At 49.1% G+C, this 12,259-nt stretch overlaps 1 protein-coding gene across 3 annotated transcripts in view; it reads right to left on the bottom strand.

Annotated features, from left to right (window-relative positions):
• Positions 1-1,809: 1,809 nt before the first annotated feature.
• The window catches only part of runx2b (RUNX family transcription factor 2b), a 32,844-nt gene continuing 22,394 nt past the window's right edge, over positions 1,810-12,259 (bottom strand). For 2 of the 3 annotated variants that reach the window (XM_077016840.1, XM_077016839.1), the window contains 3 exons: positions 8,588-8,761; positions 7,166-7,327; positions 1,810-4,907 (listed from right to left, as the gene is read on the bottom strand). In XM_077016840.1, coding sequence (XP_076872955.1) covers positions 4,420-4,907; positions 7,166-7,327; positions 8,588-8,761 — 824 coding nt within the window. In that variant the 3' untranslated portion in view covers positions 1,810-4,419. The remainder of the gene's footprint in view (positions 4,908-7,165; positions 7,328-8,587; positions 8,762-12,259) is intronic. The other variant, XM_077016841.1, reaches the window with a different exon arrangement.

Here is a 12,259-nt window from a genome sequence, read left to right as displayed (position 1 = left end):
CTTAAATTGATAATTGTGATTATTTGGGCTATGATAATACAAAATATTATTTAAATGCTGTATTTTTTCTATTTCAACTAAGATATACTGAAATTCATTGTAGTGTATTGTAGGGCAGAGTAATATTTATGTTAAATTAGTCCCAGTAGGTGCAGAGGAAGGGGCTTTCTTATCTTCTTATGTCGTATCCTCTTTCAACGGCAGCAATAAATTAATATTCGAAGTTGAACGCTAGATGGAGCAGTTGAACCAACTTAATTTTAAATCCGAATAAAAAAAAAATCCAATTAAAATGTTGAAGCGTTTCTGATTTTCCCCCACAATGAGATAAACCTGTCTGACCAGTATGACACGAGACAAGAATATATCAGCAATATTTGCAATGTTTCTGACCAAGAGCAGTATTTTTGTTTAAAAATTGAATGCCAGCCATTGTTTTACTATAGTAGGGGCAAATCAACATGATACACATCATAATTTCTAAAATATTCACAACTCTATAAACTCGCTGGCCCCTACAGAGCTTTATTGTAGCGCTACAGTGTGGTGAGGGAGGGTTGAAGCACTAATGAAACATTACCCTGCAGTTCCAGAAGACCACAGATGCCCTTGCAGCCTCACACGACTCATTCACCTCACAAGTGGATCAGGGGCACGAGGAGCCCAGCAGTTCACTTTGTCCTCTTTAAATATGAAGCTCCTTCATGGGAGAAGGACCCGTAGAAGGTTGTGTGATCGGCCAGAACCCAGACAGAACGTGGCAGAGTGGAGCGAGTGGTGCTAATGACCTCGCAGTGTCCTCTCAGATGGACAACACAGCCCTCCTGCTGCTGAGACAGAGTCAAGTTTGTCTTGGGATCGGTGACACGGAGGTGCTGACTGGTTTGTGTACGCTCTCTCTCTCTCTCTCTCTTCCTCCTTTCTCCCTTCATCTCTCTCTCTCTCTCTCAGCCTCTGGAACCTTCTTCCCTCTTTTTCTCGTCTTGTGTAAATACAAAGATACAAAGATTGATGTCTAAGATAAAAAAAAAACCCTACCAGGTTTACTTCAGTGTAAAAACAAAAAAATGCTATTAGAGGAAGTGCTACCCTATACGACTGGACCTCTCAGCTCTGGAGTTTTACAGAACAGCAGTTCTCTTTTTCCAAGATCCTTCCCCGCCATCCCCCACACATTATGGAATATCACATTGCTGTCTCTAGTTTCTCCTCTCCAGCTCATTATCCTAATTGCTAGATGTGGATCGGAACGAGGGGAATGTGAACCCGAGCCCTCTTCCACTATTCCTACTCACTTCATATGCAGGGAAACCCCTGGAACGCTCCCAGTTCGCCTCGGAGAGAACTGGAGATGGAGTGCTCTGGGATTTTGTCTGTTATGTCTTGAAACAACACAGAGCAGGCCCTGCTCCGGCAGGCCTGGTTCCACTGAGCAGCACCGGGGAGATGAAGGCCCGACTGCAGCCAGCAGCGTGATGCCAACTCCGCTTCTCCAAAGCTAATGTTGATCCACTCCGCACTCCACGCCAATACGTGCTCCAGGAGCGCTGAGGTCCTGAATGGCACTTGCACTTTGACCCCCGGCCAGGCAGCCATGGGTTTACTGATAAGGTCATGAGACTTTGAAAACTGAAGAGATCAGAGATAGCATGCGAGGACACTAGCCATCTTCCTTCCACGGTCAGGGATCTGTGTGCTTAACAAGGAGAAAGATAACCAAGCCGAAGACAGAGGAGGCAGTTTGACAAACAACTCAGTGAAAGGAGACGCCAGGAATAGACGATACAACAACACTGACTACAAAGCGGCTCCAGAATGACAAAATCTTTGCAAAATTTATTTGAATTACCCTTATAAAAGTAAACAAGTTCAAACAATGTACAACAATTAAAAATGCCAGTTTCTTTCACTGGTGTTCTGATGGTCATTCCATGTAGCTGTTGTTCCATACAGATATAAGAGATGAGACCTCAGAGGTCAGAAAAAAGATAAATAAAACACAATCTGTGCAAGTTAAGCATGCAAGCTCCAGAGGGAAAGCTGCTCTAAAATGTCCCAAATTGCTCCCCTTATTCTGGTAGATTCACCAGGGAAGAGAAATATTGTACAAATAAAGGAAATTAATAATAATCATAACAATGCAAATGGGGGTATAGATGACTCAAACGATAACAACCTGTACTCATAATATTGTAAACATTTTGTAAACAAATTTAAGCTCTGCTCCTCTTGCAGTACAACTGTCCATACATGTCCTCTGTCCAAAAATGTCCTCTGTCCATACGATGATGTATTTATTTATCATTAAATACAAACTAATTGAACTGGACTTGACCCACCAGAGATGAAATAAAAAATAAATGTGCATTTTGATGCTAACGGACAAAAGCTTAGTTGTAAACTCAATATATGTGTATATATGGTGCACCTGAACTGCACAACTGGCTAAGTGCTCTGCTTACCTGATTGGGTAAGTTTGGAAGGGACAGGTCTCAGTAAAATAGGGGGGAATTGATCTGGTTGAATTTGATGGGCAGGCCAGCCGTTGCAGTGTGTGTGTGTAGTATGTTGCAGCATGTGTGTGTGTGGTACGTTGCAGCATGTGTGTGTGGTATGTTACAGCGTCTGTGTGTGTGGTACATTGCAACGTGTGTGTGTGGTATGTTACAGCGTCTGTGTGTGTGGTACACTGCAGCATGTGTGTGTGTGGTACGTTGCAGCGTGTGTGTGTGGTATGTTGCAGCGTGTGTGCGGTACGTTGCCAAGTGTGTGTGGTACGTGTTCTCTGTGAGGTCTAAGGCACCGGAGAGAGAGGCGTTGAGAAACAGGACATTAACAGTCACTGTTATGAATGAGCAGGACTTTGCATTGCAAGTATAAACCCCTGCATTACAGAAAAACACAATTATGAGACAAAATGAAAAACAACGATTTTCCTTTAAAACCAGGGACACCTGAAACCTGTGAGCTAGAGCTTTGTGCCATACTACATGTTTGCATCAACACACGCGTGTTGCAGGATTCACTAAAAAGTACCATTTGTACACACCATGTTTTCTGGGACTACAAAATACTAACATGAATCTGGGCGTGATTCAGCTGTTTCTGCCATCTGAGACCACCTGTTTTTGCATTACCAAGTGTAAATTTCATCGTAAGCCTTAATCTCCAAAATCCAGGATCATATTAAAAGATATAAAACTAGCTGAAAAACTAATCTAACTGCATACCAAGTTGTGACTTCTTGAAAAACCAGTCGCATTGCAGAATGATTTTAGCTGCCATGAAACCAAGCAACATCTGCACCAAGATTAAACGCAGCGTTCTGACCTTGAGCATTAACGTGTGTTACATCCATTATGCACATTCTCCGTTCCAGTAAAGATGGATCCATCGTGAGCCTTTGGTACTTTTCTACTATAGTCCTCATTTCTGTTAGACCAGATCACAGCCATTTTCTGATTAAACATGGTTAACACTGACCAAAATATCTGCACAAGACTGCATACAAGAGAAAGGAAGCATGTTATTATTTAGCAAACATTTCCAGGCATATGCAACCATCTCTTTGGTTTGAAGTCAAAATTGCAAGGGCATCAGAGCTGGAAGTATCAAGCATTAAAGAAACTATTCAGATTAGCACGCCTACATGCTGTATAACAATAGAGATTTTCTATAATGTACTGTAGAAAACTCGTTCCAGATTTCCTTTAGAAAATAGTATAAACAGAAGAAAGGCATAAGCTAATTAAACTAATTTTAAATTACCTATTAATTCTATTATCAACTTGAACATAGATGCATTACAAAAATATTCCCTCTATGAATCAAGTTCCAAATACATTAGTTAATTTATGGCTTTATAACTTACAACTCAATATCCTCTCACCAAGTACGTATAATTTAAATTACTTAAGTTAAAAAAAGAAAATGAATCCTAAAAACAAACTTTGTCATATTCAATTGAAGGCAACTGGTGATCAGTGCTTTAAACTGTACGTAAAAACTACGGTAAGTATCCACTAAGGCTAACAGCTTTGATGAGAGCTAACAAAACCAGTCACACCACTTCGGCTCTTTTAACCATAAGTGATGCTGACAGCTATCACACTAGAGCTCCTCAGAGTTATAACCCTGATACAGTTATACAGCTTACAACTGTCGCAAGGGTTTCCTTTAAAATACTTCCCTTCGAAGGACCTTGTTCCATAAATACTTGTCAATAAAGAACATGTTTTACAAGGTTTAAAGATCAACAAAGCGTAAATAGAATAGTTCAGCATGAAGTTCTGCTAGGGTTTGTGCTTTAAAACCATGTCGTGGGTGGGGGTTCCCGTGACGGAGGCACAGGATGCTGTCACTCGTGTTCTTGTTTCTCTGGCCCAGGCTGGCGGGGGTCAGTACGGGGTCAGTACGGGGTCAGTAAGGTCGCCACACTCCTTCGTCCATCCTCCCCGCCGGGTTCAGGATGGTGGGTGAGTTGCTGTGGCTGCCATCCTCGTCGCCTCCGCCCGCTCCGTCCGCCTGGACGGGGAGGGTGGAGCTGCCTAGCGTGTTGCCGGTAGAAGCGCTAGTGCAGGCCGGGAGCATCCTGGAGGGCGAGCGGTCCCCCCCCGTCACCATGGAGAATTGGTATGAGCCCGAGGAGGCGCCATAGTAGAGATACGGGGTGCTGCTGCTCTGGAACGGTCCACTCTGGCTCTGGGTGGATCCGGGATACGGCGGGGGCAGGTAGGTGTGGTAGTGAGCGCTGCCCAGTGACATGCCCGTGGAGGCGGGCGTGGGCGTGTAGGTGAAAGTGGCCGGGTAGTGCATCCGTGGACTAGAGAATCGGCTCTCGGTCAGCGAGGAAAAACCGGGAAACTGCCGCTCAAACTGCCCAGGGAACGGACTCAGGTCTGTTGAACCTGCAGACAACAAAGAACATGTACACTTCTGATTCAGATTGGCTGTGATGAAATCATTTAGACACAGTTTATAAGACTTTTATGTAGTTTATATAATAATTTAGCAACTATTAGCAACTAAATTTAGCAACAATACACATCATTGCATCTTAACCCAACCTCTGAAACTCTGGAATTAAATTTTGTTCACTGCCGATAGCTTTTAGACTGACTCACCAAACCATAAAGATCACAGAGCGGATTGGCTGCAGCTACTGATGTCTTTCCCCCCTGATGTCCTGAGACAGGCCCGTGTGTATGTGTATTCATGTCTACATCCCCGTCATCTGGCGTCACATCTCCCAGCTTATTCATACGCCTGTTTATGTGTCTGCACATGTTTAAATTCGCCTGTGTATACTTAGGTATGCATATCGCTCCAGTAAATTGTGTGCGTGTGTACATGTGTGTGCGTGTGTACATGTGTGTGCGTGTGCATGCGCGCGCGTGTGTTAGCAGCTTGGCTGCGGCGTACAGCTAAAACGCAGGCGGGGTCAGTGGACGCACATTTGGAAACACTTTTGAGGGGATGATGGGCAGCACATGCAGACAGGCTCTGCTTCAGAACTTCAGATGTGGCTCCTGGTGTCTCGCAGGGCCCGAGCCACGGACCGTCTGCTCCACTCTGTCCTTCACGCCCCCCCCAACACGCCTCCCAAATCACACAGCCCTAATGGGCTATTGCTCCTCTCACATTAGTTCTGTGCCAAACCGTGAGGGGGGGCGTGTGGGGGAGGAGTGGGCGTGGGGGGGGGGGGGGGGGGGGCACGGCCCCAGACACAGCGCTCTTATCATAAATCACAAGGCGTCTTTCCTGTCACCACGTCTGCGCACAGGGGGACTGTGATTATGTGCGGGCGGGTTGCAGAGGCACGGTACGCCCCCCCCCACCACCACACACTTTTATATTGAACCTCTTTGATTGGAACCTTTCAGAACAATGCTGTTTTGGACCCGGGGCGCAGAGGCGGTGTGCTCAGAATAAGTGGCGGGGCAGCTCGGCCGGCGGACAGCACGGCCCGGCTTTCCACGCTCATCTGCACATAAAAGTTCAGACTGCGTTTAAAGAGCCACCGACGCTGGACGCAGCAGTGCTTGAGATGAGAGCACTGGGGTCAGGAGGACACGTGACCTCTGCGCATCTAAGACGCGTCTCGCCACCTATCGGTCGCTGGGTAAAAGGTTGCAGGGTAAAGGTTGTTTGGCGTCATATACTTTTAGCAGGTATTATGCTGCAAGCTAAAGATTGCAGTGGAGTGTAATGATGTTTGACATCAGCATCCATATTTAAGACGAGGGCTTTTTGTTCTGACTGCTGTGTGCCGCGCCGGGCAGTAGGATGTGTCTTATCTGAGATAATGACTGTGGCAAGCAGCGAGGGCGTGGGCGACCGGCGAAGAGTCGGGGAAGGAGAGCAAACGCAAGCCCACGGCCGCGTTCGCCACGGAGCCGCCTGTTAGAGCGCAGGAGCGCAGGAGAGCAGGAGAGCAGGAGGAGGTGGTGGAAATGGAACGGGGAAAAAAAGCCCATGAAAGCCCACGTGGCTCAAACAGGAGTCTGGAGGCAGAAACCCCTCGGCCCACGTTTAAACGCTCGCGGTTGGGTATGTGCAGGGCATAAGAGGACAAATGAGCAGATTAGGTCCTGCCCTGCCTGCACTAGGGCTGCCCGACAGACCGTTTCACGAGCGTATCGCTATAAAGCTGCTTTATGTCCCTGCCCCTGGCCTGTTATTATGTCTTAGTCTGTTATTAACCATATTCGGCACAGGATCAAAGGCTTGGAGGAAGGAAAAGGGAAACAATGGCCCGACTTTCCATCACTCTGCGCTCGCCGATGTCTCAGAAATGTCTCAGAAATGTCTCCTCTTACACATCAACAGCCCAATGAGCCAATAAAAATGTGACTCATGTCACATTACATTTGTAATCGATTACGGTTCAAACGCTGAGCGAAACAAAACGCTTTAACACGACTCTGACGCACCACAGGACAAGAGAGCAATTTCAGAAATGCAGACTATAGATAACTGGACAAGCCATAAAAAAATTAAATAAAAGAATAATAATAAAAATAAAAAAAAAACCCACCCACCCCTCCCCCAAAACCCTGAACCAAGCCATCGGCAGCAGGAGGTAAAGAGGTCACACCTGCATGATGGAGTGTGGGGGTGGGGAGGGCTTTGGGAAGGGGGGGGTAACTGAGGCTGGGGGGGTTACCTGGGAGACGACGGGGCCCGTCGCTGATAGAGGGCAGTCCTGTGGCACGGCTGGAGGACAGAGGGGTGGTGGAGTGCACGGAGGGGGACGCCATGGGACTCAGGTAGGATGGATACGCTTGCTCGTTAAACCACGTAGGGGAGGACTGGGGCTGGCGAGGGTCTGATCACGTGTGACCACACAAAGAGAAGAAGGGTTATTATCACAGACTACTCCCAGGATCACAGACTACACCCAGTATCACAGACTACACCCAGTATTACAGACTACATCTGGTATCACAGACTACATGCAGTATCACAGACTACACCCAGTGTTACAGACTACACCCAGTATTACAGACTAAACCCAGTATTACAGACGACACCCAGTATTACAGACTAAACCCGGTATCACAGACTATATCCAGTATTACAGATTATACCCAGTATCACAGACTACACCCAGTATTACAGACTATACCTTGTATCACAGACTACACTCGGTATCACAGACTACACTCGGTATCACAGACTACACGCGGTATCACAGACTACACCCAGTATCACATACTACACCCAGTTTCACAGACTACAAACAGTATCACAGACTACGCGTGGTATCATAGACTACACACAGTTTCACATACTACAGCTGGTATCACAGACTACACCCGGTATCACAGACTACACACAGTCATCTGTAATCCTGCTCAGTTACTGCTTTAAACGCACATATACTACAGTATGAAAGCAGTTCAAGTTCTGTGTCAGTTCTAGTTTCAGGTACAGACTCAAGTATCTTTGTGTACGTGTTCACTCTATTCACGTCTGATCAAACTGAAATATTTAAAGTTCATGATAACAGTCCAATGAACTCATTAGCCTTTATGGCAAATAACATCAGACCAAATAAAACTCTGTCAGCAGTGTTTCTTTGCTTTATTACTCATTCATTTAGCTATTACACATTCGGCTGGCACAGCACTGTAGAAGTCAGTAACAATAGCTGGGCCACCAGATACGCACTCAGAGCGTTAGTTAAGGACAGATGATACGTGCCCTCCTTAACAGACACTGAACACACTGTCCACCCCTCTGTTCCGTCTCTGTCACCTCACAGGGTGACATCTCAGTTTCCACAGCCCCCGTACGCTAGAGTTCGCCACTGAGTGAGAGACTGCAGACTGAGGCTCTGATGGACAGGAACAAACTCGCCCCATCAATCCTGGGGTCTCACTGATGTGAGACAGACCGACCTAGTTTCAGATCATCTCGTTCTGTAGAGGTTTAAGTTTAAGCATCGGACTTGTTTTCAGCCTCCTGAAACAAGTATCAAAAGAATACGCAAAACCCGAGACTGCTTTTTAAGCCAAGAAGCGTGGGACAGTTTAGTGATGACAGTAGAAGTGAGAGCGGCGGACACGCCGTGGCATGCCCGTACCTGACATGTGGCCCTGGGCCTGCGGGGAGAACGAGCCGGAGCTGCAGAGGGAGGGGCGAGGGGTTTGCGTTGGCACGGCGACCCTCATGGTGGTGTGCCGCATGCGTTCCAGCTCGTTCAGGCGGTCGGAGAACAAACCCGTCTTGGGGGAGTCGTCCAGCTTCGGCCGGTGCCCTGCAGCGAAGACCAGAGCGTTCGTGAGTCCAACATCGGCAGGACCGCACGCGTCCCGCCACAGGACTGCTTCATCACCAAACCATTCGACTCCAATAAAATCACGTCATATCAGATAATACAGTGCTGCCGTAAACCATCAGGGCTTACCAGGGCTTTAGCTTTGTCTGAATTATTCATTACATAAACACAGTAATTCCTCACACAGACACACTGGCTGAGACAGAAATATGGCGACCTGCATTTTAGGACCTTTAAGTACATTTAGGACCTTAATTGCCAGAACTATAATTTCCTATTGATTCATTGAATCCTGCTGTCTCAGTATCTGTTTAATATAATCTGCGTCTGAATGAATAGCTACAGGGTTAGTTAGCTGCCACCATGACAGACGTCTAGGATGGAATGTGCTGGATAAAAAGAGACAGAAGTTCCATTTCCTTCATTTTCAAGTTAGCGTTTTGGCTCTTTGGCCTGGATCAACAATCTAGAATGTTCTCAATCTAGAATGTTCTCAATCTAGAATGTTCTCAATCTAGAATGCTCTCAATCGTCCCTCTGCTGTCAAAGCATTGTGGGGCTTGTCCACAAACGTCTGCTTGGCGTGCGTCACATTGTCCATGTTCCACCATCCACCCTGCTTACAGACAGAGACAGTGTCTCGTCCTCTCATCGCCGGCCCTGCGGGGGCATGTGGGGGGGGGGGGGGGCATGTGGGGGGGGCATATGTGGGGGGCATGTGTGGGGGGCATGTGGGGGGGGGCATGTGTGTGGGGCATGTGGGGGGCATGTGTGGGGCATGTGGGGGGGGCATGTGTGGGGCATGTGGGGGGGGGGCATGTGTGGGGGCATGTGGGGGGGGGCATGTGTGGGGCATGTGGGGGGCATGTGTGGGGGGCATGTGGGGGGGGCATGTGTGGGGCATGTGTGGGGCATGTGGGGGGGCATGTGTGGGGCATGTGTGGGGGGGCATGTGTGGGGGCATGTGGGGGGCATGTGTGGGGCATGTGTGGGGGGCATGTGTGGGGCATGTGGGGGGGGCATGTGTGGGGCATGTGGGGGGGCATGTGTGGGGGCATGTGGGGGGGGGGGGCATGTGTGGGGGGGCATGTGGGGGGCATGTGTGGGGGGCATGTGGGGGGGCATGTGTGGGGCATGTGGGGGGGCATGTGTGGGGGGGGGCATGTGGGGGGGGGGCATGTGTGGGGGCATGTGTGGGGCATGTGTGGGGGCATGTGATGGGGCATGTGTGGGGCATGTGGGGGGCATGTGTGGGGGGCATGTGTGGGGGGGCATGTGTGGGGGGCATGTGGGGGGCATGTGTGGGGGGCATGTGGGGGGCATGTGTGGGGCATGTGGGGGGCATGTGTGTGGGGCATGTGGGGGGGGGCATGTGGGGGGGGCATGTGTGGGGCATGTGTGGGGGGCATGTGTGGGGGGCATGTGTGGGGCATGTGGGGGGCATGTGTGTGGGGCATGTGGGGGGGGGCATGTGGGGGGGGGGCATGTGTGGGGCATGTGTGGGGGGCATGTGTGGGGCATGTGTGGGGCATGTGTGTGGCATGTGTGGGGGGCGTGTGTGGGGCATGTGGGGGGCATGTGTGGGGGGCATGTGTGGGGCATGTGTGGGGGGCATGTGTGGTGCATGTGTGGGGGGCATGTGGGGGGGGGGCATGTGTGGGGGGCATGTGTGGGGCATGTGGGGGGCATGTGTGGGGCATGTGTGGGGGGGCGTGTGTGGGGCATGTGTGGGGCATGTGGGGGGCATGTGTGGGGGGCATGTGTGGGGCATGTGTGGGGGGCATGTGTGGGGCATGTGTGGGGGGCATGTGTGGGGCTTGTGTGGGGGGCATGTGTGGGGAATGTGTGAGGGGCATGTGTGGGGAATGTGTGAGGGCATGTGTGAGGTATGTGCGGACACAGGGGGGCCCCAGCTGGCCAGTGCTTTATAGGAGAGTCATAACAGGGCTGTTTAAGGGCTCACAGGTGCCCCTTGCCTGCTCCAGCCATAGCAGAAGGGCGGGGGGGGGGGGGGGGGGGGGGGGGGGGGTAAGAGAGTTGAGAGCCCTCCAGCATAGCTGGGCCCACCTCTGTCTCCCATTAAAACGGCCCTGTTTGTCTGTCTAGGCCCGCACCGGTTTCCCTGGAAAGGCTGGTAAAGTAAATATCAAACAGGAGAGAGAGAAAAACTCCCACTGAAGCTGGATCACATCCAGTTGGCACAGGGTGAGGCAACACAAGACCTGGGCTAATATGACTGTCCTCAAAGAACAAAGAAACAACATGCAAATTTTCAAAGTATGGTGGGAGACAGACAGAAAGAGAGAGAGAGAGAGTGAAAAAGAGAAAGAGATAGAGAGAAAGAAAGAGAGAGATGAAAAAGAGAGACAGAGACAGAGATAGAGACAGAGACATAAAGAGAGAGAGACAGATACAGAGAGAGAGAGAGAAAGAGAGAGACAAAGAAAGAGAGAGAGAGAAAGAGAGCAGGGGAGAGCATGAACAGAGGCAAAGAGAAAATGCCTCTCATGGTGACAGAAGAGATCTTTAAGAGTTGATGCATTACAGGTACGGGGTAGACGACAGATATGCACATGAACTTTGTGCAGCAACATACATCCTGTGTCTGTTATGAATCCTGTTCCACTCTTCGTTCATCAATTACAACCAGTGAAAAGCTCTCAGGGCCAATTTGTAAGAGTCGCTTTAATTCTCAGCTACATGCTGCGCCCAGGCACTGATACTGAGATGAACTGAAGGTGGAGGACGCAGATGTGCCTTGTGGAGAAGTATTGCTCGGCGCTTCATATAAAATGTGATATTCTGTGCTGGGAGACAAGGTGGACCCACTACAGCAGCACTGGGAGCAGCGGCTGTGTGGGAAAGCTACACACCGGCTGTGTGGGACGATGATGGTCTCACTAAGCCTGCAGGGGGTTAAGAGTTTTCCACATCAGCCGTAATAGAGACATCCTGAGAATTCGCACAGCAACAGACGTCGATGGGAGTGAACATTCTTCATATGAAATAGTTGTCAGTCCATTTGGAATGGCACCATTCTTGATATATACTTCACTCTGTGCAAAGAAAACCTCCTTACGGTCTCTCATATATTATGTGGCAGTAGCACAGTGTACAGTACATACGGCACCGTAACAGTTATAAGGATGAAAACTATTTAATGGCGGCAGCTATTTAAGTAGACCTTTGTAAACACTGTCATGTTTGAGTTGAGGCCCAAAGCAGGCCTGCTTCACCTCTGGATGTCACGAAGAGTTTGATTTGTCAGCTGGCACCACAGAGTTAGCACAGGGAGTGTGAAGGGGGGGGCGGAGTCAGGAAGCCAGATGATGTCACTGCTGGAGGGGAAAGTCCCAAACATTCCCATCATCTCCCTGACAACAGGGTGCGATTTTGATAGCCAGTGCTTCTCTGGCCAATCAGTGGGTGGAAGTGTGGACACATTTATACCAGATGCTTGACTGGCCTAACTGTAGT

This window comes from Brachyhypopomus gauderio, chromosome 9 (assembly GCF_052324685.1).
Source record: "Brachyhypopomus gauderio isolate BG-103 chromosome 9, BGAUD_0.2, whole genome shotgun sequence".
Lineage (NCBI taxonomy): Eukaryota > Metazoa > Chordata > Actinopteri > Gymnotiformes > Hypopomidae > Brachyhypopomus > Brachyhypopomus gauderio.
This window is presented reverse-complemented; position numbering and strand designations above follow the sequence as displayed.